Source organism: Nipponia nippon, unplaced genomic scaffold (assembly GCF_047370975.1).
Source record: "Nipponia nippon isolate SJK-2023a ecotype South Korea unplaced genomic scaffold, ASM4737097v1 scaffold_2, whole genome shotgun sequence".
Lineage (NCBI taxonomy): Eukaryota > Metazoa > Chordata > Aves > Pelecaniformes > Threskiornithidae > Nipponia > Nipponia nippon.
The window spans coordinates 78,925,854-78,952,091 of record NW_028262336.1 but is presented as its reverse complement, the minus strand read 5'-3'; the positions used below and the strand labels follow the sequence as shown (position 1 = coordinate 78,952,091).

General features: G+C 39.2%; 1 protein-coding gene across 1 annotated transcript; it reads left to right on the top strand.

Moving 5' to 3' along the window:
* The first annotated feature begins 4,243 nt into the window (after window positions 1-4,243).
* Window positions 4,244-11,443, top strand: SLITRK5 (SLIT and NTRK like family member 5). Its single transcript, XM_087757146.1, has 3 exons — window positions 4,244-4,370; window positions 5,762-5,856; window positions 6,815-11,443. Exon 3 carries the CDS (start codon window positions 6,823-6,825, stop codon window positions 9,706-9,708), a length of 2,886 nt encoding a protein of 961 aa, XP_087613272.1. The 5' UTR covers window positions 4,244-4,370; window positions 5,762-5,856; window positions 6,815-6,822; the 3' UTR covers window positions 9,709-11,443.
* The last annotated feature ends 14,795 nt before the right edge of the window (window positions 11,444-26,238 follow it).

Here is a 26,238-nt window from a genome sequence, read left to right as displayed (position 1 = left end):
TCTTTTTCTTCCCTGTTGTTTGGGGTTTTTTTGTTTCTCCCCCTCTCCCCTACTGTAAACATTCAATAGTGTTTGGATTTTTTTAAATAAAGTAATATCATGCCTTACCTGAATTCTAGTTCTAGTGCTCCTCACTCAAGACTATCTCACTAAACTTTTTTGTTTCTCAGTTTGCCTTTCTGAAACACCAGACTGCAGTTACAGATCCTTCACATTTTTCTGTCTTGGAACTTCACATGAAGTGGAAAAGCTCAAAACCACCAGATTTAAGATTATTTTCTATCGTCAGTTTTTCCTGCAGATCTTATCATTCACTGAAATTAAGTCTAAGTTATCCTTGCCTCTTGCTTGCTCAGTGTCTGTTCCATAGAAAAAGCTATCCTCTATCATGTTCAAATTCATATCATCCCCAACATCATTGGTTGAATTTTTTTCTGATATTTGCCTGTGAGAAATCACACAAATTTGCATAATCACACAATACCAATTTTCACTTTTTTTCCTGTATTTGTAGGCATTATTATCCAGATCAAATCTGTGCCAGCAGAATCGTAATAGATTGCATCCCCATGAAGCTTTTTTCCTACTCTTTGCTCAATAATTTTCATTCAAGCAGACACTATCTCATCTTTACCCTCCAGTTTAACGTCATTATTGCATTATTGCTTAAGTCTTTACTTCTTAACAGTTTTTAGTGCATTAATATGAAATTATTTCACCACCTTTTTTGTCTTTCCTAGACAGTGTGTATCCTTCAGTTCTAATATATTTCACTTACAACTTTGGTACTTCCATGTTCCTGTTTTCCCATAATGTCTGGTTCCACATGCTATACCAGCTGTTCCTGATACTCTCATTGATTGAAGTACTATAGAAAGGGGGTAGACCTGTACAGTTACAAGTTGTTGCAGATATAATCCATGTATTCGTCATATCCTTTTGTTTATCTGTCTTTTCTGTTGTTCCATCCTCATTCACGTCCCTCTATTTGTATTCCATATGAGGATTATACAAGTTACTTCCAACTTTCCTCCTGAATTTTTTGGATTAAAGGTTTCTAGGATCTCCTGGTTTAATGAAAGGCAGATGAAAAATAAATTAGCAAAAGGCAACACACAGTAATAAAGACTTCTTTATTTCTCATAAATTTAGCAGCATTTATTGTTTGATGTTCATGTGCTCAGGTTTATAATGACAGTTCTAGTTCAAATATTCAGATATAAATTTGCACTGTAAGGAATACTTTCAAACTATGTAGACTCCATTCAAATGGAGTCTAATTCCTTCCTGATTTCAGCAAGGAATACAGAGCTGTGTCCTCTCATGCATGTCATGGATATTGAAATAAATATTCTGCAAAACTCTACAGAACTTTAAGGTATTTTACTAAAAATATAATGTTAATCATAATAAGAATGAATGGAACAGCAGTATGATAGTTCTACACTAATAACTATTTAAACCTCGTGTGTGCTACTAAAATAATCTAGCAGTCTAACAACTTGAAAGTAAGATTTATTAAATCAGATTTTCTATTCATTATACTTTTTAATATCTCATTAGCACAGGACCAGAATAATTAAACAGAAACATATGTACAACACTGACTTTTCCATGATAGTTTTTAACACAATTTCAGGTTTATGAAATGCCAACTTTTCCAAAATGGTTTCATTGTAAGAGTTAAGCTCAGCCTAGCTGCCAAGGTTATTTAAAATATCTTTCTCATTTATGAATAAAGTATTTATGTGTGTCTAATTTTGTGTGTCAGAGAGAAAAATAGCATAGAAAGACAGACAGATGCTATAAATATGGCAGGCCTTAAAAATGCAAACATATATGCATAAAATCCCATATATTCAAAATACAGAATTATTAATTTAAAACAAAAATATTTTTCAAAAATAGTGAGGTCATAGGAAACGCCTGTAAAACATCCCTATTTACTATCTTTGAATTCTTTTTATTCCACTGTCATCATATATTTCATGTGGAATATTAGAAAAGCTTTAAAGCAGGGGGGTGGGAGGGAGAAGTGCTTAGTGTGGTTTGGTATTCTTTTCCTGACTAAAAGTAGTATCTTGGAACTCAATCTAAAGCCATTCAAAGCCTTCCACTGAATCAATTGGTTTTGCATCAAAACAGGAATGTCAGAGATTCTTTAATAATAGAAGTAAGCACTTTGTCCCACTGAGAAGCTTTCCAAAATCTTCTACAAGGTCAGGAATATTACCTGGTTTACATAAGAAAGTTGCCTTCCATCCAAACGCTTGCGTATTACAGGCCTAGGGAAAGAAGATTTGAGTCACACTCCTTTTACATTTGCAAAGAGAAGAATACACCTTTTGGTCAAGGCTGAGCATTAAGAAAAAGGTGGTTCTTTACAATCATCCCCAGGTTTAGCATGTTAGGATGTTAAGATAGGAGTTGACAGAGGTCTGCTGAAGATACAGATGTGGTGAATTCACATATCATGTACAGAGTATTCTTCCCTCCTCAGTGTTTAGACTCACATAAGAAAACCCATGAAGGCACAACTACAGCTAGCATTATATTTGAGTTAAAGCTGGATTCCAACCTCTGTGCTGTGCACACGGGATGTACTTTATGTGTTCCTGTATGCATAACACCTATTCAATTTACATACTAAAACGTACAGAGCACATAACTAATGAATACACAAATGCGAACATGTGTACGTCTTTGCACCTATGCAATTAAATTACCTTTTTTTGAAGATCAGCCAAATACGTAATTTCGCGGAAAATAAAAACCTAAAGCTAAACGTAAAAAGCATCACCGCTGCCACAGCCAGCTTTGCACAGAAAAAAACCCTCCATGTTCCGTTTGCAAATGGAATAACGGCAGTTTTCCCAACCGGCAACAAAGTGAAGGCGGTCAGCACAGCGGCGGCGACTTCGTCTCTCCCCGTCGCCGCCACCGACGACCCCGGCAGGGTAGTCCCCCCGCAGCGCCCAGCCGCCCGCCCGCCCTGCGGGGCTGCCCGCGGCCGAGAGCAGCGCGCCCGCGGAGCGGCCCTGAGCCAGGCAGCGCAGCCGGTCCGCCGCCCCGCGCTGCCACCTGGCGGCGGCGGGAGGCGCCGCGCCGCATCGGACCGCACCGCGCCGTGCCGGCAGCCCGCGGCCAGGCGGACCCGCAGCGGTGGCCGCCCGGAGCGCTCGGGAGCGCCGCCGGCACCGGGGCCTCCCCCGCTGCCGCGGGGAGCGGGCCGGGCAGGGATGGGAGGCGTCCGCAGGGTGGCTTAGTTCTTGCTGCTGCATGCCTGCCCCGACCCCCTCCGCGCCCCGTGGCAGAGGGGAGAAGATAAAATAAACGACCCCGACACACAGCCCGCGTCTCCGGTTTCCGAAGATGCGTGTAGCGAAACCCTCCGTGTCCTTTCACTGCGACCACCCAATTCCCCACGGTCTCCGCGAATGCACAGCGAGCCGCGGCAGCGCCGGCCGCCCGCTCCGCGCCGCGCCGCGCCGCCCGGCCACAGCCAGCAGGCGCTGCAGGGAGAGGACGGCGGCAGCTACGCCGCCGCGCCGCTGCCTACCGCGGGCCGCCGGGCCCCGGGACTACGGCCCGAGGGTGCGGGGGAGAGCGGAGGCGGTGTCCGGGGCGGCGGCGGAGCGCGGGGAAAGTTGGCCCGTGCCGGGGAAATTGTGAGTACAGCCCCGGGGTGCGTGGGGTGGGGTGTGACGGGGGCGGGAGCGCGGCGCTGGTATCGGCATGTGTGTCCCTGCGCGTGTGCGGGTGCCGTGTGTGACCGTGCGTGCGCGGTGCGCGGCGCCAAGCGGGGCCGGCTGCACGCCGCGCCGTCAGCCGGGGACACCCGCCCCGCCGCCCCGGACCGCGGCCCTCCCCCGCGTCCGCCTCCCTCGCCCCCCCCGCCGCCTCTCTCCTTCCCGCACCCCTCGCCGCCCCGCCCCCGCTCCCCTTCCCCCGCCCCTCCCCTCCCCCCCCCCCCCCCGTTGCGCTCAGCGGCGGCGGGGAGACCGCGGCGCTCCGCCGGCCGCCCCCGCCGTCAGGGCGCGCGCCGGAGTGCGCGTGCGGGGCGCGCGCCCCCGCGGCTGCCCGAGCACGCGCGCGCACGCCCGCGCGCGTGTGAGTGTGTGTGTGCGTGTGTGTGTGCGTGTGTGTGTGTGTGTGCGCGCCCCTGTGCGAACGCTGGTGTCTCGGCGCCGCCTGCGTGCGGGGGGTGTTTGTGTGCGTTCCGCACCGAGCCTCCCCGGCTGCTGCGATACTCGCCTCCGCCGCCGCCTCCGCCGCCGCCGCCGCCCCGGCGGCTCCGCGCAGCGCCCGCGCAGCGGGTAGGCATCTTCATGGGTTGCCACCATGCTTGGGCCCTGGAGATTTCGGGCGAAGTAAGTACCGGGGTTGACTTTTCTTGCGCTCTCTTGCTCTCTTTTCTTCCTCCCTTCCTTCCTCCCCCCCGCCCCTTCACCGCTGGGTCTTTCCTTGCTGTTGCTTTCCGACCCCAACCGCCTCCCCCCGGAAAGCCATTTCTCCCAACTCTGAGTGCTGCTCAGTTGCGTGGCAGTGTCCGGCTGGGGCTGCTTGCTTGCTGCTGCTGTCGGCGGTACTGAAAGCTGCTTCGAGCCGGGTATGCAGTGCGGTAATCTAAGGGTTGAACTCTTCGGGGAAAAAACCACACACAAGAAAAATCCCGATGCAACCCCTTTCCTCTTCTCCCCTCCCCCCCTTTGCCTCCGACCCCCCCCCCCCTTCCCCCACCCTTCATGAACCTCTGTAGGGAGCTGGCGAACAGCAGCACGCAGTCATCACAGAGGGGTTTCCAGGGCGGGATTGCAACCTTGCATATAGCCAGCTACAACTTTATTTTCTTTACCTCCCATCCCCCTCCCCCACTTTTTTTTTTTTTTTTTCAGGGAAAGGGAGAAAGCAGGAGGGAGGGAATATTGTATTTGCCTCCTTTACTAACCATAATTGAATTAAAGTTGTAAAATGCTTGGGAGTTTAACACTGACCGGGCAGGTTTTCAATGGCTTTTTTTTTTTTTTTCCTCTGAAGAATTGTCGGTTAATGGATGAATGGATCTCATCGAGCTGAGAAAGAATATGCTAGATACATGCCTTTGAGTAAGATTTCTTCTGCCTTTATGCAGTGAAGCCTTTTGCTTTGAGTAATTCCGATCCAGTTGACGTCTGGTCAGAATTAGAGAGATTCACCGAGACTTCCGATTTCTTGCTGCATGACTGCCTTTGCTGCAAGTGCTAGATTTGCAGCCTTGAACCTGATGCCACAGGAGATGTCTTGCAGTACTGAGACTTCCCGGTTTTTAGGATGCGTTCCTCCAAACCAGAGTTGTGGCATGAGGATTGGAGCTCTGAGGTGGACGATAGAAAATGCAAGCTTGCTCCAAGATCCCAGCATTTAAGCCTGGATGATTTATTAGTCTTCCCCTACCGACACACACAATGCATTTATTTTCCCTATTCATATTGCTTTTAGACTAGTAGAAGAAAGCCACAAGGAGTCAGAAAGACTGCAAGAAGGAATGGAAATGGGATTTGTTTCCAGCTAGGTGAAATTTGGGTATTAAATTACTGATGTAGGTCAATGGTAGGGTTTCCCTTCCACCTCTCTTGGCTTTTAATCAGCCTGGGTGTCTTCTCCCCTAAAGGATGAAGAGTACTGACAGCCATCGCTGCTTATAATCAGTAATTCTGATGCTTGGAGTGTTGGTGATGAGATATTTCCATGAGACCTATTTAGATCTCTCCACTTCTACCAGGCTAGTTTTGCAGAACGTTGGGAATAAGCGATATGTCAGATATGGCTGAGACTCCGAAGATGATCCGCATGTTTTACATTTTTCACAAATTTTGGGTGAGTGGTTAAAATATTTCCTTTAAGTCTGTGTCTGTGTGTATAAGAACTGAAGACCTCTGCTTGATAGTCAGCTCTGTTACATTGAATATAACTTGGGGGGGGGTCATCAATCAATTAAACTTATTTACTTGTGTAAAGATACAAAATTTCTCTCACTGAAGAGAGCTGTTAAGTGCACTGAAATAGGAGGTTAATGTATTTAATCTCATTACTGAAGAATTCCACCACAAAAGTCATCTAGGCAGTGCGTGTGTGTGTGTGTGTGTGTGTGTGTGCATGTCTGTGTGGGTGGGTGTGTGCTTTGTAAATGTATAGATAGAAAAAAAAAAACATAAAACAGTTTTAAGAAATGGGTGATGTGGAGAATGTGTCAGTATTCTCTCTGTTGCACTAAGCTGCCGTTTTCAGCACCAAGCATTTTTCTTTGGATTCCTACCATGGCATTTCCACCACCGGTTAAAAATCAAGGTAGAAGGAGGGGAAGACCTTGGTGCGCTGTTCACTGGGGAGGTTCTGAAGGGAAGGGGGAGCTGGGTAATAGGGGAGGTGGGAAACCTCGTAAAATGGTGCTTCTTTTCTCTTAAATTAGAACCGTGAAACTGAACTGACAGCCATTTTATGTATATTTATGGGGCTGGTCGTGAAAAAGAAATCCAAGGAAGCACTGAAATGCACCCCACAGGAACAGAACCAGAACAATTCCTACTGTGACCTCACCTTTTTAAACACCGCAGGCATTTGACTCGCTAGGAGTTGCCCATCAACCTTTTAATCAATGCATGTCATCCAGTTTTCAAAAGTGTTGGAATTAGAAGTGACAGGAGGTTGGTTTTTTTTTTTTGATTAACAATCTGTTCTCTACCCCACTGAAGATATATATAAACTTTGTGTCCATTTTAAATTTTATGGGGCTATGCTATTATGCTGCTTTCTTTTTTTTTCCTTATCCTTACAGGAAATAAAATGTACGCTTGCTGCTCTACAGTAACTTTGGAACAGGACCTCAACAAAAAAATGCATATCTGGATGCTGCAGACGATTGCATTTGCTTTAACATCGCTAGTCCTTTCGTGGGCAGAAAGCATTGAGTATTATGGAGAAATCTGTGATAATGCATGTCCTTGTGAGGAGAAGGACAGCATCTTAACAGTGAGCTGTGAAAACAGAGGGATCATCAGCCTTTTTGAGATCAGTCCACCAAGGTTCCCTGTCTACCACCTTTTGTTGTCTGGGAACCTTTTGAACAGGCTGTACCCAAACCAGTTTGTCAATTACACGGGGGCTTCCATTTTGCATCTGGGGAGCAATGACATACAAGACATTGAAACAGGGGCCTTTCATGGTCTGAGAGGTTTAAGGAGGCTGCACCTGAACAATAACAAGCTGGAACTTTTACGAGATGACACTTTCCTTGGGCTGGAGAGTTTGGAATATCTACAGGTCGATTATAATTATATTAGCATCATTGAACCCAATGCCTTCAGCAAACTGCATTCGCTGCAGGTGCTGATTCTCAATGATAACCTCCTCTCCAGTTTGCCCAACAACCTTTTCCGTTTTGTGCCCTTAACGCACCTGGACCTGAGGGGTAACCGGCTGAAGCTGTTACCCTATGTGGGCCTTTTGCAGCACATGGATAAAGTGGTGGAGCTGCAGTTGGAGGAAAACCCCTGGAATTGCTCCTGTGAGTTGATTGCTCTGAAGGATTGGCTGGACAGTATCTCCTACTCTGCACTGGTGGGAGATGTGGTTTGTGAGACCCCTTTCCGCCTACATGGTCGAGACTTGGATGAAGTCTCCAAGCAGGAGCTGTGCCCCCGGAGGCTCATCTCGGATTATGAAATGAGACCGCAGACACCACTGAGCACCACAGGGTACTTCCACACTACCCCAGCTTCGGTCAACTCGGTGGCCACTTCTTCTTCAGCTGTTTACAAATCCCCCTTGAAGCCCCCCAAAGGGACCCGCCAACCCAACAAGACGAGGGTGCGCCCCACCTCCCGCCTGCCCTCAAAAGACCTGGGGTACAGCAACTATGGCCCCAGCATTGCCTACCAGACCAAATCCCCGGTGCCTTTGGAGTGCCCCACTGCCTGCACTTGCAACTTGCAGATTTCTGACCTGGGCCTCAATGTCAATTGTCAGGAGAGGAAGATTGAGAGCATTTCTGAACTGCAGCCCAAACCCTATAATCCTAAGAAGATGTATCTGACGGAAAACTACATTGCTGTGGTACGCAGGGCAGATTTTGTGGATGCTACTGGGCTGGATTTGCTGCACCTGGGCAATAATCGGATCTCGGTCATTCAGGACCGGGCTTTTGGGGATTTAACTAATTTGCGAAGGCTATACCTGAATGGGAATCGAATCGAGCGGCTGAGCCCAGAGCTGTTCTATGGGCTGCAAAGCCTGCAGTACCTCTTTCTGCAGTACAATGTCATCCGGGAAATAGAGGCAGGCACCTTTGAACCTGTCCCCAACCTTCAGCTCTTGTTTTTGAACAACAATCTGCTGAGGTCTTTGCCAGGGAACATTTTTTCTGGTCTGTCTCTCTACAGGCTGAGCCTGCGGAGCAACCACTTCTCCTACCTGCCAGTGAGCGGGGTGCTGGACCAGTTGAAATCCCTGCTCCAGATCGACCTGCACGAGAACCCCTGGGACTGCACCTGCGACGTGGTGGGCATGAAGCTGTGGCTGGAGCAGCTCAACACCGGTGTCCTGGTGGACCAGGTTATCTGCGAGTCCCCTAAGAAGTTTGCCCAGAGCGACATGCGGGCCGTCCGGGTGGAGCTGCTTTGCCCCGACTACTCGGACATCGTCGTCTCCACGCCCACGCCGTCCCCGGGCCAGCTGCCAGCCAGGACCACCCCCTCCTCCTCCACCGTGCGCCTCAACGGCACGGCGGCGGCAGGCGGCTCTGCGCCCGCGGGCGGCGCCGGCGGCGGCAGCTCCTCGGTGCCGCTCTCGGTGCTGATCCTTAGCCTGCTGCTGGTCTTCATCATGTCCGTCTTCGTGGCGGCGGGGCTCTTCGTCCTGGTGATGAAGCGGCGCAAGAAGGGCCAGGGTGACCACGCCAGCGCCAACAACTCCGACGTGAGCTCCTTCAACATGCAGTACAGCGTCTACAGCGGCGGCCACCACCATCACCACCACCACCCCCACCTCCAGCAGCATCCGCCCCACCGCGGCGGCGGGGGCGGCGGCGGAGGGGGCGCGGCGCTGCCCAAAGTGAAGACCCCCGCCGGCCACGTCTACGAGTACATCCCGCACCCCCTGGGCCACATGTGCAAAAACCCCATCTACCGCTCCCGAGAGGGCAACGCGGGCGAGGATTACAAAGACCTCCACGAGCTTAAGGTCACCTACAGCAGCCACCCCCTGCAACCCGGGGGGGGCGCGCCGCCGCCCCCGCCGCCCCCGCCGCCGCCGGCGCCCGGCGGGGAGGATGCGCCCGTACGCAGCCCCGCGTACAGCGTGAGCACCATCGAGCCGCGGGAGGAGCTGCTTTCCCCGGTGCAAGACGCCGATCGCTTTTACAGGGGCATTTTGGAGCCCGACAAACACTCCTCCTCCTCCACGCTGGGCACACCCGGCTCCACCCTCCCCGACTACCCCAAACTCCCCGCCGCCTACACCTACTCCCCCAACTATGACCTTAGGCGTGCCCACCAGTACTTGCACCCGGGGGCGGGGGACGGCAGGCTCCGGGAGACGGTGCTCTACAGCCCCCCGAGTACTGTCTATGTAGAGCCCAACAGGAACGAGTACCTGGAGCTAAAAGCAAAACTAAACGCAGAGCCGGACTACCTCGAAGTGCTGGAAAAACAGACCACATTCAGCCAGTTCTGAGAAACAGCCCCCCTCCCCGCCCCCCACGCCAACCACAGCAGCTCCTTCTCTAGAGTATTTGTATTTAACAACCACACGCAAAACAAAGAAACGTAGATGCTGACCTCCCCCCCCCCCCCCTCCTTTTTTTTCCCCTTTAATTCATTTTATTGTAGGGTGAAGTGCCTTGGCACAGGATTTTTCAGCTTCGGGGAATGATTCTGAAAGGGTGTGCTGTTTATTTTATTTTATTTTCAGGTTTTTTTTTCTTCTTTTATTTTCTTTTACTGTGTTTGGAAGTAGGAAACCACCTAGTGTGTAAATTGGGCACAACACTGGCATTGTGCCTGTGTCCATAGGTGCTTGGGGAAGGTGGCAGGAGGGTCTTGTCAGGTCATATTCAGGTTACAAGTACAAAAGTCATGGTCACTTTTTGTTTGTACAAACATTGTTTAATTTTGTTTTCTTTGTGGTTGAAGAGTACAGCGCACATTTTCCCCTTTTAGCCATGGGTGAGTCTAAATGGCTTTTATGGAGAGATTAGCACACCCCGACTTTAATACAAGTTTTCCTTTTTTTAAGGATGTGTTTGTATGCTTTCTGGACTTTTGAATTAAAAAATATATTACGATCTTTAAAAGGATCACTGTAGATGTGGACAAATCATTAAAGAGTGCAGAGATATATGATCCATAACTGGTTAGTGAAAATAACTTATTGATGAAATATAAAAAAAAATATTTTATTGTAGCACCTATTTTTATATGCACATTAGCATTTCTCTTTCCTTCACTATTTTAGGGCCTAATCCTGCAAATTCTTACTCTCTTGGGTATCTCTACTTGTGAAAGTCCCAGCTTAGGCCTTCATCCTGCAGGCACTTGAGCACATGAACAACTTTACCAATGTGTGTAGTCCCATAGACTCACTCACTGAGCAAAGTTAGTCAAATGCCCAAAAGATTAGGATAAAGGATGCAGAACTATTCTTACAAGTTAAACTACTGGGATGTTTAAGTGTTTTTTTCTTTTTTCAGGATGGGGTCCAAAGTCTGCGGATTGCTTTAAAGTGTTGCACTACATTGAGAGCTTTTTTTCCAAAGCTGATGTAGTATCAGGAGGACCTTTTAAATCACTACAGATAATGAAAGTTACGACCAAATCTTAACAGACAATCTAAGACATATAATTTGATCACAATAGGAAAAAATCATGTTCCTCTATTTAAAAATGTACCTTTCAGCAACCTCCTGCTCAGACATCTGAACTAGTAAGGGACATGTAGAAGGCATTCATTTTAGCATGAAAAAAAAAGTTCATTTTTCATTTGTCAGTTTTCTTTTTTTTCCTCTTTTTTTATTTTTCATTAGTTAACCAAAATATAATGATTTTACAACTGTTGTAGCCAGTTTCTGATTGTTTAGTCAAGTACGATTGCACTTGTACAGATCCATGTGTTTACTGGCAACCTGAAAGACCAAATGATGGACTGTACACATCTATATACAATGTCTTTACCCCTTTGGGCAGCAGGCAATGTCAAGGATATTCATAAACACAGCATCACTGTAAGATGGGACAACTGATGTCTCATATGTATCCCAGCACATGTGATTTTTTAATAGTTTCTGAATAAACACTTGATAAATATTTCAAATGTAAGAACATGAAGTAATGAGTATCTGAAGTTTAAGATTTCGTGCCAAAATCATCTGTTTGTACGTTGGATTCTCTTTACTTGCAATTATGGCTCATCAGAAAGATCTAACATTTTTAGGCAAAACAGAATGTGTTGTCTACTTTCAAAACACAACATACGATAATTACCAGCATATATAACATGGATCAGAGAGTGACACACGGATAAGTGTTTCACCAACATATAGGGTAGTTTTATATTTACATTTTGTTTCCTTGCTAAAGTGTTCTTTAATATATGGAACAGGGTAAGTGATGTTTCACATGTGGTTTTGTCTTTCTGCATTAGGTTATCATGTTTGGTATTGTTTGCAGAGTTGCTCACTAGTACATCTTTTATTGCAAAAGGGCTCTGTTCTGCTCTGCTTTTCCTACCCATGTACAATCTGTCACTTTCTACAAAAACAAAGCTATATAACTGGTCCTTTGGAATTCAAGATAAATGTTTTGTCGGCATGTGTTCTTCCCTCTATGCCACCCACAGTGAGGGAAAAAAAAAAAGCATGACTGTATTTAGGTTGGACAGTTTAGTAAGTGGAGTGTTATTTCAGTTTGAAATGCAGATATGAGGAGTATTCTTTTGTCACAAGAGACACAACACATGGCTATTCTGTGCTTTGCTCTTGATCTCCTGCAGACTTCCCACTGACACTAGTGAGAGATGTGAGTATTGCTGCCCGAGGTGCAGTTCTGGAGCCCTAATTTTGAATTACCTCCTTTATAACTATTGCTGAAACCAGTGCCCTGGTTCTCCTTCCATTTAAACTCAGTAGAGGCACATTGTTGTTAAATGGATATAAGTAAGAAAATCTTCAGCCTCACTGGCTTTGTCGTTGACTAAGAGAAAGGCTAACTCAGTAAGGATTGAATAAGGTCCTGCAAACAGTATGTGTCCGTTCATGTGTATATATATTTTTTTCTCTGTGATTCTGAACTCATAAACAGGAGTTTGCATAAGTGTCAATACAAATGTAAGATTAGGTCCTTAATGTGAAAGGTACATTTTACATGGCATTCTGCCACAAAGAGGCAGCATCCACAAATGAGTAAATGAGCAGGAATTGCTTGGATTTGTAAGAAATAGCTGATAGAAATGCCTTGGCAGTCTGTTTATACTTACATTCCTATGCTGCCATTTCTGAGGCCGGTAGTACTGCTGCTTCCATGTTTTCTACACACACTTAATAACTGGTAATGAAGAATTTTCCTATGGGTCTACACTAAAATCGGAATAATTAATTTAAATCTCTTCAATTTCTCATCTTCAGTAGAAAAAATATATTAACAGTTCCATTATTGGAGGAAAAAAATCATTTAGCTTCAGAAAGTGCATTCTTGAAGATAAATCCTTGAAAAAGGATACAGAGTGCAAAATAATAATGTTTAGTCCATAATTATCTTGAAACACACCTGAAAGGGCTATTTGTGAATGAGGACTTCAATGGAAGTAAGATTTCCCACTCAATGGCTACAATGATCTCTCATTTGTGGAAAATTATAATAAGAAAAAGGAGATGGGAATGTGACCTGACAAAGGGAGATGTGCTTCTGATTTGAAAACACAGGATAATTTGTTTAAAGAAAAAACATTTGCATAAGAATATGACCTTTGTTTTGTTAGCAAGATCAGTGAAACCTTCTGCATGATGATGTGCTGAGTTAGTGCTGACCAAAGGGGTAAAAGTGTAAGAAGAAGAAGAAAAAAATCCCTATTTTAAGAATTCTGAATATTATTTTAGCTTGTTTTAGGTTGGTTATCAGGCTGGTTTAAGTTGGTTATTAAAGTGATTCCCCTCCCCCCTTTTTTTTTTTTAGTCTTTTGACAAGTAATATTGAACTTACTGAATCACTCATATGGCCTCACATTTTATTTCAAAAGTGCATGAAATTCTGTGATAAAAGAGGAAAAAAGGTGGAAGAGAATCCTAATTTCTCAATGTAACTACTAGAATCAAACCATGCATTGTGATAATATAGAACATTTATTCTTATGAAGTAAAAGAAATATTCTTTGTACTTTATTTTGTTTTTTTCATATTGTGCCAATTTAATGTCCTAAATACTAATGGTGAGTTTAGGGGAGGGGTGAGATAACTTTATTCCTCTCTCTCCTCTTTTTCATTGTTCATTCTTCCTCCTTTTTGTTTTCTTTTCTTTTGTTTTCTTTTCTTTTCTTTTCTTTTCTTTTCTTTTCTTTTCTTTTCTTTTCTTTTCTTTTCTTTTCTTTTCTTTTCTTTTCTTTTCTTTTCTTTTCTTTTCTTTTCTTTTCTTTTCTTTTCTTTTCTTTTCTTTTCTTTTCTTTTCTTTTCTTTTCTTTTCTTTTCTTTTCTTTTCTTTTCTTTTCTTTTCTTTTCTTTTCTTTTCTTTTCTTTTCTTTTCTTTTCTTTTCTTTTCTTTTCTTTTCTTTTCTTTTCTTTTCTTTTCTTTTCTTTTCTTTTTTCCTCTTTTCCCTTCCCTTCCCTTCCCTTCCCTTCCCTTCCCTTCCCTTCCCTTCCCTTCCCTTCCCTTCCCTTCCCTTCCCTTCCCTTCCCTTCCCTTCCCTTCCCTTCCCTTCCCTTCCCTTCCCTTCCCTTCCCTTCCCTTCCCTTCCCTTCCCTTCCCTTCCCCCCTCTCCCCTCCCCTCCCCTCCCCTCCCCTCCCCTCCCCTCCCCTCCCCTCCCCTCCCCTCCCCTCCCTTCTCTTCATCTTTTCTATATTACATACTTTGCTCCCATCTTTGATAAAAAGAGCTGAATTTCAACGCATTAATCCCAGAATATATACCTTGTAATTTCTAGATATTCTTACACACTGCTTGAAACACCAGATGCTATGTCAGTCCTGTCATCAATTAGAAGTCTGACATAAATGCAGATTATGCTTTTACACTTCTAGGGCCCAAATTTTCACACTTTTTTTTAGATTTACCTCTCATTATTTTAATGGTCACTTAACACTGTAAAAACATGTTCAATTGATTCCGTATACTGCAGTATTTACTTTCTGAATGTTTTTCTATGTTTTCATTTTTTACAAAGCATATAGCTAATTGTTAAAGAGTATTCCTTTTAAGAAAACATATTAGATGTGGTGGTACCTTTTCTCATATCACATAATAATTTAATTCTTAAAGTAATATAAAAAAATTAATGGTAAAATATCATTAAAAAAAGATCCTCTGACCCATGGAAAACATAATTCAGAAAATATGTCTTAGAAGGCAGGAATAGCTAATCATGGTTGTTGGTAAAATATGAAGGTAACATCCTGGTTCTGTAGGTTGTTTAGACTTTTATTTAGCTGGAGCTAAAATGTCTGACCAGCGTGTTGTGTGTTTCTTACAGAAACTTAAGAGTCTGCTTAATGCATATGGTTCCCTCTCGGGGGGTGAGTCCATTAAGGCACTATATCCTAAAGGACAGGGTAAACAAGAGCTCCTTCATTTTTAGAGGGCAGGTTCTTTATATTGCTCAGTTTCTCCAGGAAGCCTGAATAGCCTTTCATTTGGTTAAAGATTGGCGTACTGAAATGTAGTGTCTCCAAAACAGCCTCTAGAGAAGGGGGCCAAAATCTTTGTTTGTCTTATGCAGAACTGAGAATGCTATTGGCACTACTGGCATTAAACAAGAAAAATGGGGAGAGAAGAGAGAGTGAATGGCAGACACAATTCCATAGCTGTCAGTCTTCAAATGGTCTTCACATCTGTATTGATTATTTGATTGTAGGAAATTGTACCTCCTTTCTGCAGCATCCATTTACTCTGGAAAATGTAGAACCTCAAGCTAAGGAGTGACAAGAGGATAGAGGAATAGATGAGTGAGGCAGTTCTCTGAGAAGAGTGGGCAAGATAGCAGCACTCTGAACGGGGTAGCTGTATTAATTGTTCATTTACATCATTTCCCGACCCTTCTAAGAAGCTTTGCAATGTTCTCTGATGAAATGAGAGCACATAGATGTCCTTGCAGTCCAGCAATACTGTCTTACAGATTTGTGTTTATCCATCTATGTATAAATACTATCCTAATATAAATATCACAAGTCTTTACAATTTATATAGTTTTTTTCTGTTCATGATTCAGCTACATTTCAGAGTTCCTAGCAGTATGATAATACTCCAGAAATACTAAGCACAGTTATGCCTTAGAATAATTGTTTATTCTTAAAACACTGAACAGAACAGAGTTAGGAAACAAAAAGAGGCACGGTTAGGTCCTAGGAATCAGAGGCATTTAGTTAATTGAATATACAAAGAAATGAAGTGTAATGAAGTTTGTAATTAAATGGTTATCAAATTAACTGTTTAACTTACAGCTAATGGGCCACATTTTGCTTGTAGCTGTGTAAGTATAAAACTGGATTCCATTGACTTAAGGAAGTTAGTTACAAAATATTTACCTTACTCTTACGAGTTTGGCTTTTTGTTATTGAAATAAGCCATTCTCTTAACATTTTTGTTTTGTGAAGGGAAAAATTTGAATACAGTAATGATAAACATTTGTAGTTCTGCTATGTACCTCCAAAATGAATTACATCTATTTCCAATCTGCTGACAAACTAACTGAACATTAATGTAGTATAGCACTGTAAAATTTATCTGGGAACCATATTGTCCTGATTATATGAGAAGTTCAGTTTACATCCACATATACAAATACAGTGCTTGAGAATGATGGACCATATGAACTGACAACATAGTCTTATTTAATTCTGTGGGCTTGGTTCTGAAACCTTGAATTAGATGAAATAACTATTGATAAAAATTTTTATCTTTGTGTTTTGTTTTTGTTTTTTTTTGTTTTGTTTTGTTTTTTTTCCCCATGGAAGATGCACCCACTTTTACTGCAATTTCGCAGTCTCATATTTACAGTATTTTTAATTTTTGCAGAAAACTAGACCATGTCAAGCATAAATGATTTTTTTTTTTTTTTGGACACGTGGTTACTATTGTATATCATGACGTGGTTCTGGGTGACCTTCCAAAAATACGTCTAGAGTAGGGTAAGATGAAAAGTTGAAATAATAATTGTCTAGTTCAATATTTCATGTAATAAAACATTTTCTTCTCATGATTTCAACAACATATCTGATTTTGTGAACATTAGATTATCAACACTTTCTGGTAATTTTGTACCAATACTGTGACAAAAAGTTTATATTCCTCTTTGGGAAAGGGAACAAAATGTGAGATTGCTGTTGTCAGAGACATCATATCAACTTTATTCAAAAATACTTTTAAATAAAAGTAATGACTAAGTTAGAGTCTTAAAATAAAACTTGAAGCATGACAAGGTACAGTTTTCTAATTTCTGAAAACACAGTTTAATTACCAAGTAGATTATTGTTTTAACCATCTGTGTTTTTTTACCATCTGTATTTTAAAAAAGAAATATATATGTGTGTGTGTGTATATGGAAGTGTATGTATACATATACATGTATAAGTATGCAGGTATATGTGTATATGTATGCATACACTTATATTTATCTATCTTTCTTTAATTAACATTGTCTTTACTGTGATGTAAGAATATTTTCATGTGTGTTTTGAAAGCTTTTAGGCCTGGAATGAAGCAAAATTACTTCATATAGCATATGAAGCATATAAATGCTATATCCACAGAGTGACCAAAAAGTCACTCCAGTCCTACAAGACTTCAACTTGTCTAATATAGTAATATAAATGTTGGTCTGGGGTTGCTAGGAACAAAAGTTCAGGCCCAAATCCAGTTTGCAACTCGATGAATATAGATTGAGGGGCATTAATATTCCTGCACCTTAAAACTCTACCTTTTACATTTGAAGCAGTACCACATAACAGGAGTGGCCTGAATTTAACTTTGCTGTAACTTCATTACAATAGCAATTAGTTTGTCCAGTCAAATGGATAAATAAACACATACCAAATGTATTTATGAAAATTGAAACAATTCTTACAAAACTCTTGCTATTAGATACCTGAATTTAGTTTTAAAATAATAAATCCATAACTGTATTTAATTATGCAGTAATTATTGCATGGCAAAGATTTGTTCTTTTTCTAAATGCTGAACTTAGGTGAACTCTTCAGTTTTTTAGTCACAGCTATAATAAAGCCGGTAGTCCCAATGGCAGCTGTTTTCTGCTAAAATTAAAGCAAGGTTTTTCACAGTATTGATACTCTTCAGCTATGATACAGTTTTATCATTGCAAATTCTATTTTAAAATTTATAAAATTAAACATTTTAAGTGCGTTTTCAGGTTAGCAGTTTATTAAGTTGAATCAAATATGTCATTACATTTGTCTGAAATTTAATAGTAATGCAATTTTAGATAGTTTTCACCTTTTTTTTAAGTCATTCATAGAACTATTTATAAGTGATATAATTATGTGTTTACATGAGTTTATGTATAGTTACATACAGTACTGCATATTCAGTTAGATTTTATCCGATAATTTATAGCAAACCCAAATGTATAGGTTACAGTATGTTTCACATTAAGCTCAAAATTCAAGAATAAGCACATTTTTCTTTTCAAATTTATAAGAAATGCCTACATTAAGATCAAAGAACTTGAACCATATACTTTCAAAGAATGAATATTCTGCTGAATCATTTCTTCCCAAGTATAAACATTTTCCTTTAGTGATGATGAAAAGTGCATCAAGGGAAAAATTGGGTAATCAGTATATTTGATGTTTTTGAAGTGAATGAAAATTCTTCCCTTGATTTCATTTTTTTGATGGTATGGAATGTCTTTACAATTTGTCGTATGTTTTTGTCTCTTCCTGTTAGAGACTGTTTATTAGCTTACCTTGCATAGGGAAAATAACTGCTGCAAAGATGTTTCAAATTTCAATCGGTTATAACATCTCTATCAGTTATAATTTGGGTGTTTCTAAAGGTTGTTTTCTTTCTTCAGTGATTAAATTGTGCTTGGTCTTTTAAGGGTGGATATTTTTAGTTTATTTCCATTCAAAGATAGCATAAATATAGTTAATACTGGTTGTGGAAATGATTTAAAAATACTATATATTGATGGGTTCATTAAGTTTATAACATAAATGTTTAAAAAACATTCTAAAACTCTTGAAAATGGAGTTAACAGTTATACATTTTCTATTTTAATTTTCTGTTTCCTTGTCTTATTCTTTTTTCCTACACATTACTGAATCAAACTGCTTGCCTTTGATTTGAAGTCTGCTTTTTATTTTATTTCATTTCAAGTATGGAGCACAATTGTCTGCAGAGGGATCTAAGCTATTGTTCTTAAGTGTGTATATTTTCTGTTAAAGAAAAATATTGTACTCTTAGATAGCTATTGATTTTCTAAGCAGAATCATATTGTCTACATTTCTCCCCTCCTTCTCTCTCCATTCTGATACTGTGAGGCAGTGAAGAGGCATGTGTTTGCTTTTGTAGCTCTGATAGCTGGAATAAGACATTAATCAAAATCCTCATCAATGTCAAAGGAAATTATGTTTTAGGTAGGGATTTTTTTTTTTTTTAAATTCTATCTATAGCAGCATTAGTGTAAATCTGTAACATGAATACATACATGCATAAACATATATTTATACGTATGTATGTCTGGGGCACCAGTCAGTGCAGAATGAAGCTTTTTTCTGTTGTAGTTGATTTTCTTTAATGCACTTTGTCTCAAAAAGAGGAACTGTCTCATAAGTAGGCAATGCTTACATAATGAAGCTTTTCAGCAGAGTAATTTAAGTGGTAAAATGAACTCCTTATTGACAATTTCTGATCAGGTCTGAAATGTTTCTTTTTACCTTTTTGGCACAGCAGGTAATAGCTGCCAACGAGTAAGTGGCAATGTACCATAATATCATGTTGAACAGTATAATCTATTAGGTTTATTGTGCAATGTATTACTTTAAAAGTTTTAAACAATAGAAGTCTACTAATGCATATTGTACTAACTTGTACATCAACTCTTCTGTAACATTTTTTTTCCTAAACAATAAGAAGTTGCTACTATTTTGAGAAAAGTTGTTCCTATAAATATGAAAAGTAGTTAAAATAATGATTCTAAATTCACCAATTTTTAGAAACATCATTGAATATATTTATAGTGGTTAATAATTCTTCATACATACATAATTTTATATACTGAATGTGTTCTATAATTTTCAGTATATTTTATATACTGAATGTTACCTGTAATTAAATGTTTCTTAAAAATTTTCATATTACTAAGAAGTTTTTGCTAGATTTCGTTAGGATGAGAGGTTTAATTATGAAGAAAAAAAACATCCTCGCATCATTTTGTCTTCATAATATTTATCTTAGAAACAATTGTCCAAATGAATTGGACTCATTTTTTAAAATGTTAAAATATGTATTAATTTTACCTCATTTGCTATTTGAATGTTTGAGAATTATTTAGTGCTCTATGTAATAATCTATCATGAAATACCAAATTTCCCAACTTTGGCCAGATCAATAGTATGTAATTTCAATTTACACAGTGAAACTATTTTTTTTAATGTTTATCTTACACTTAGTTACCCTTACCTCCAGGTCTGTGTGTTGATGTAAGGCCTCACAAATGATCATTTAATCATTAAAGGTCGATATTACTTCACAACCCTAACGGAAAGATAATTAACATAGCAATGAAGACAAAAGTTCAAAGGTAGATTTTTATTCTCTGACTACTTCCACAGGTGAATAAGTTGATTGATGTGAGTATTCTCATCAGGTTCAGTCAGAATTTTTGTGTAACGCACTTTCATGTTTGGAGAAAAGACACATAAAGGCTTAAGTCAGTCCTTAGTCTGAGTTCTGGTTTGCTTGACAAAGTAAGTGTTTCTGAACATATTGGGATAATGATTACTGTTACCAAAGTCTTTTCGTCCTCTAAAAAGGGAACTTTCTGGTTTTACTCATGTAGACAATATGCAATTAGGTTTGTGTATCAGAGAGCATTTTGATATGCTCAGAAAGGCCTGAGGACCTTGAAATCTAATGCTAATTCAATTTCTGAAATGCTTACTTTTTGTTTTCCTGTATTTTGTTTTTATGTTACTGGCTTGAAAAGGTTACTCATAATAATGTTTAAGCCTAATGGCAGAAAGGTACTGGGAGGGTTAATGAATATTTTTATTTATTCAGAGATTTGAACTCTAAAGCCATATATGGAAGATAAGTAGTTATAGGTTCTGAATGTCTTCATTTTGTCCTGTCTTCTAAAAAAGTTAGATTTTTTTATTTGAACAGAGAATACAGAATTTGAATGAAATATACAGATGTTACACAGCTGTCATCCAAAGGCTTCAATAAGAATTGTTGTTATTATTGGTTTTGTTGTTGTCATTGAACTCTGAAAAATCAGATCATGTTTATTTTTTTTGAGACTCCCTGGGTTTTTAGGAGGGGAGTGAACAATGTCTAAGAGGCCTTGCACCTCTCTGTTACAACTAGTTAAATTGCTACAGTGATGAAATAGGAGCCCTTTTTAGTGAAATAATGTTTTGGGAATATGGTCAATTTATATTTATTTCCTCATTGTGAATATCTGAAAGATAAATGTTGTCAAAACTATTTCTTAATACTGAGAAGAAAGTAGTTATTTGCAGGGCAGAGAATCTGAAAGCAAGGATTGTTTTTACCAGAAGTGAAAGAGATTATTTTATTTTAATTGTCCAAATATAAAGATGCAAAAGTAAACACATACAGAACGTAGAGAGTATTGAATACTTAGAATATTACAAAGTCTTAAACTTGTAAGCATCCTTTTTAGATATACACAACCTTTTAACATTTGATATGAGAGCCTTAGAAATAAAGGAGATTTTAGCTATTGTTAGGGCTACATCAATCTGAAGAGAGGCAGGTATTTTGGTCTATCTTATTTTATATAACCTTAGAAAAATCCTTTTAATCGACTTAGATTTTTTTTTTTTAATTACACAGGAATCAAAATTCTTCATGTCCAAGTTGGAAACTCTGGTGTCACAAAATGTCTCAGTGCCTGGACAAATAATCATTCAGCAGCAGCATTAAAATTGCTACAGCAAACTGAAATTTGAAATTAAGATATGATATTCTGTGACTATGGGAGATATTTGTGAGAGTGCTTTGTTGACAACTAATTGATAATTATGGCTTGCATTCTTCTAACACCTTTCTTCTCAAAGGATCCTAAAGTGTCTTACAAAATTAGGGCCTGTTCCTGCCCTGATTGAAGTCAATGGGAGCACTGCCAATGGGAACAGCACTGGGCACTTAAGAAGCTAATAAAAGCTGCATTCAGACATTACTTCTACCACTGAAATGTGTAACTGTTCAACTTACACAGCAATACTCCCCAGTGTTTTAAGACAGGAAGTGAATATTATCCTATGAGATTGCAAATTTTAAAAATAAAATATAATTTTAAAGGGATAAATGGTCCAAATATTAGTGTTAATATCCCAGCTTTTGGTTAAGTTTTCTATTTGAGACTTCATCCAAACACATTTTTGCATTTTTTTCAGAAGATTTGAACGTTGGTTCCAGTAGTTCTAATGGCTAATATCACTTTCATTATTCATATGCTGTGTACACATATTTTGGAGCTCAAATTTGCATTTTATGTGCAATAGTATAAAATAATTTCAGAAAAATATAACATGGAAATATAAGAAATCTTCTATATTTATTGTACCATTTGCTGATTATTTTATAATTGCTACCTGAGGAAAGCTTGGTATTATAATCAATATTTGTCATATATTTCCGTACTCTTTCATTTTACATATTAAGCTGATTGCTGTGATATAACAAGGACAGGTTTTGATGTTTGTATACATGAGATGCCATTTGCAAGCAAGCCTTACGCCATGTATTCTGATATTTTTGTTTATTTTTAATATAGGGCCTTTCATGTAAAATTTGCTATAAAAATACTGTGGCATGCATTGATAAAAAAAAAAAAGTGGGAACGAGTGCAGATATTTGTAATACTATGAAAAGGCCTGATTTTTTTTTTCACTCAGCATTTTTTTCTCAACCATTCATATTGGTGAATGATTAAATAATTAAATTATTTAAGTTTTAAAATTATTACAATTTAACAAATGAAAGAGGAAAACTTTCAAGACACCATAAAAAGTTCCTTAGCTGTTGGACTGTTTTGTTTGATTCTAGTTAGAAGTTTTAAAATGGGACTGAAAAGTAAGCAGCTCCCAGAGTAACTAACCATGAGAACAACTTACCTAACAGACTATCTATCATCAACTGAAGTCTTTGAATGAGATGGTCTTTGAATATACATGCTGTATATTCAAAAAGAAGTTTGAGATTACAGGGCTAGATAAATTCAGCACTAGTCCTATTGAATCCTTCTAGTCTTATTGAATAAATATTTATTAAATCCTCTGGCAAAATCACAGAAGATGCAGCTTTGTATTTTTGACATGTCCAAGATGAAAATAATCTGTATAGTTCATTGAAATACTATATTTACCTTATTAAAAAAAAACAAAAACAGAAACAAAAACCCCCAAACAAAACCAAATATAATCCCAATTTTCAAGAATGTTCTCTTTCTTTATGCTGTGCCTGGATAAAATATTTACAGTGTAACTAAATTAGCTTGGCCATCCCAGAACAGAAGGTTAAGAAGGTAATTCATAAAAGGGGGTTTCAGAGAAATCACAGCATGTTGTATGCATCTGTTATATAGATGTGGCTTTCAAGTAGTTTTGAGTGTTAGAAGGCGGCACTCTGTTAGAACTTAATTCAGAATTAATTAATTAACTTAGGACTTAATTCAGTTAGAACTTAAATGTCTCCCTCTACTAGAAACACAATATTTTACAGCCTTTTATAACAATAACAGCCTGCAAATGTACAAATTACTAAGTCTATGCTGGATGAACAAATGCCATGTTTTCTTACCTACATTTCTGGCTAGAAAACTGGCATATTCCTCAAAAAGAATTTGACATAAGTAAAAATAATTTAACATAATTATTCCAGAAAGCTACAGACAGATATGGAAAACAGACATTGAAGTTAACAGCCAATTCTTTTAATTTTCTTTCATATGTGTTTTCAATAAAAGTATTATGTTCTTAATACTTTTAATTAAGTCATTATTATGTCATAATAAGCATATTTGATAGGTTATAGTTTAAAGAAAGACATATTAAGGTTGATATCGAACTGTCTCTTTTTACACACACACAAAAAAGTAAGAAAGAAGTAACTATGCATGTGCTGATGACAGGCCAGGAGGAATTTAGCACTTCAGTCAAAAATAGGATTAGATTTTATCCTTAGGATAGTATTAGTGTGTGATCTTACGATCACTTAATATGTTTCCTATTAGATCTTCCCTGAGGCCTGTTTCTGCAGTCCTTAATCAGGAAAACCACCCAAAGAAATCAGTGCACTTTTGCTTAGCAAAGAAGTTTTCAATCTCTTCTTTAGACTTACTTAATTCATACACAACTATTTAGAAAACAAAGGGCTAAATTACAGTTACTCAGAAAATTTAAGATGAAGTTTTATGCCTTTGAGGATCTGGGCCTAAATGACTAATGCAATACTAAGATCATATCCATCTGGTATTAGAAATAAATTAGCTATTGTCAAATTCTGCATTCTTTGCTAATTTCCATCTTGCTCAGCAAAGCATTGTAGGATCCAACCTTTAAAACATTTTGTATTGTATTTCTTCAGTAGTAAATATTTTGTAAGACTTGACTGGGTACTACAATACTTTTTTCCTTTTGTTAATTTCCATTAAACATGTTTTCATTGGCATATCTGTAACCATTATAGGAAACATGAACTTTGTATTAGAAAATGAGGTGAAAATAACACCTTTTTTTTTTTTTGACATGCTCAATATAAAAAAAACACACACCTTTTTCCTGAGAAAGTACTATTTTTCAAATGTATGTTAGAATTTGTTAAATAAAAATCTTCCTGACAAACAAAACATGACTTTGCCTAAAATAAAAACAAAACCAAACATTATCTAGTTTTATATTGAACTATAACCTTTGCCAAAAGTTAATATTGTTCAGTATTTGAATGTGTATCACCAATCTTGCCCCCCAGAAACCCCAACAAAATCTGTTAGTAAACAAATGGTTGATCTAAACTGCTAGAAACAGTTCAGCTATCTTACAGAATGAATTTCTTTGTACTCTTAAGTTTTATTAAGATACCATAGTAGTTAACAGTAAAAAAATACACATTTTCATACAGAGTCATCTCATAATTGCAAACTATAACAATGGATTTTACCAATGCATTATGTTGTTTAACTTTCAAAATGCTTTAATTAATTAATAACTAAATAATTCTTTAAGATTTGTTTTAATAGATCTTTAAAAAGCCATACTCAAAAAAACATGAGGTCAAGCAATGTTATTTCACATAATGGTTTTAAATGTGTCATTGTCAAATAGAATGCATATTTAAAGTGCAGTTCTATAGCAAAAATAATGCTTTTAATAGTTAATATATTGCTGATAGTTAGACTTGCATGCTCTGAACCGTATGAGTAATTTTACTTTCAGAAATCTAATAATATCAACAAGAGCCACATATGGGAGTAAAATTGTTCATATATGTAAGCATTTGCAGGATGGAGCCTTCAATTTTTGATTGTCTGATCAACTGGAAAAAAAATCTGAGTATTCACTGGAGCTTTTGACCTCATAAAATTAGTTCATGTATTTTTGTCTGACAGCTTCCTATAGCAATGAAAAAAAACCCTTCACTTTGTACTTTATCCTTCAATGAACACTAAAGAAAGAAAATATCAAATAATATTAATACCTCAGAAATGCAGTGAGATACTTAACAGAATAATCCAAAGACTGTCTTTCGATTTCTAATATTTATATTTGCAGTATTAAACATTAAGCATTAGAAACATTAGAAAACATCATATATTATATACATAACTTTATAATTATAGACACAATTGCTATGTATCCTTTTCATTTTCTTTTATACAGCATCATAGGTGTACATGATATCTATGTATGCTTATATATGTATATAAAAGTCTCATGTACTTTAAAGTACATTAGACTTAAATTATGCAGTGAAGTGCCACCATAATGTATCTGACAGTTTCACTGAATTCTGTTACAATGTTAGTTTATTAAATGGTGTCAGATAATTTTCATTGTTACTGGTATATTTCTGGGGAAAAAAAAAGCTGGGATATGTAATGAAGACTCTTTCCACTCTGACAGAGAAATACTATCCTGGTGGTGCTTAAGCACTTCACAAGAGAAGACTTTTTGCAGTATGATGCCTCCTGTGGTGCAGTGAGGCATGAAGCACTACGAGAGGGAGATGGAACTGAAGAATGTCATATGAGGGAACGCTACATCATAGGAAACATTCACAAGGGGAAGACAGCTGTTGTTATGAACTATTAAAGTCAGCAGCAGGGTGTTCTTTTCTTTCAAGGTTTTAGAATCCCGAGATGGCATTTCCTTCTATCTTCTTCCCTCTGCTGTCCGTCCTCCTCCCTCTCAAAGGAGGTCTGCTGTGTCAGGTAACTTTCATCGTGGCATGCACTGAATCATGAGGGTTCCGCCTTTCGTTGCCCTCTCTTTTGCCCTTCAGTTAAAGAGTATCCAGAACTGGGCCTCAAAGCACCAAAGAACAATTCTCATGCTTAAAAGAACACTGTGGGGAGGACTAAAGAGAAATGGCAAGCAGACAAGCTGAAAACCTACTGAAATAGCTGAAAATGGGTATTGTTTGGAGGGAGATGCATTTATAATTGTATGCCTATGTCTATGGAAGTGACACTAGAGATATCTGCAACTTAGTACAACTGTAAATCATATGATTATTAAGTTTAGACACAGTGGCCTCTGATTTTCAAGGATGGAGTAGATGGGGATGACAAAGAGGAAA

Bases quoted from the DNA above. Each gene is read 5' to 3' on its own strand.
- SLITRK5 (XM_087757146.1), top strand. From the start codon at position 6,823: ATGTACGCTTGCTGCTCTACAGTAACTTTGGAACAGGACCTCAACAAA.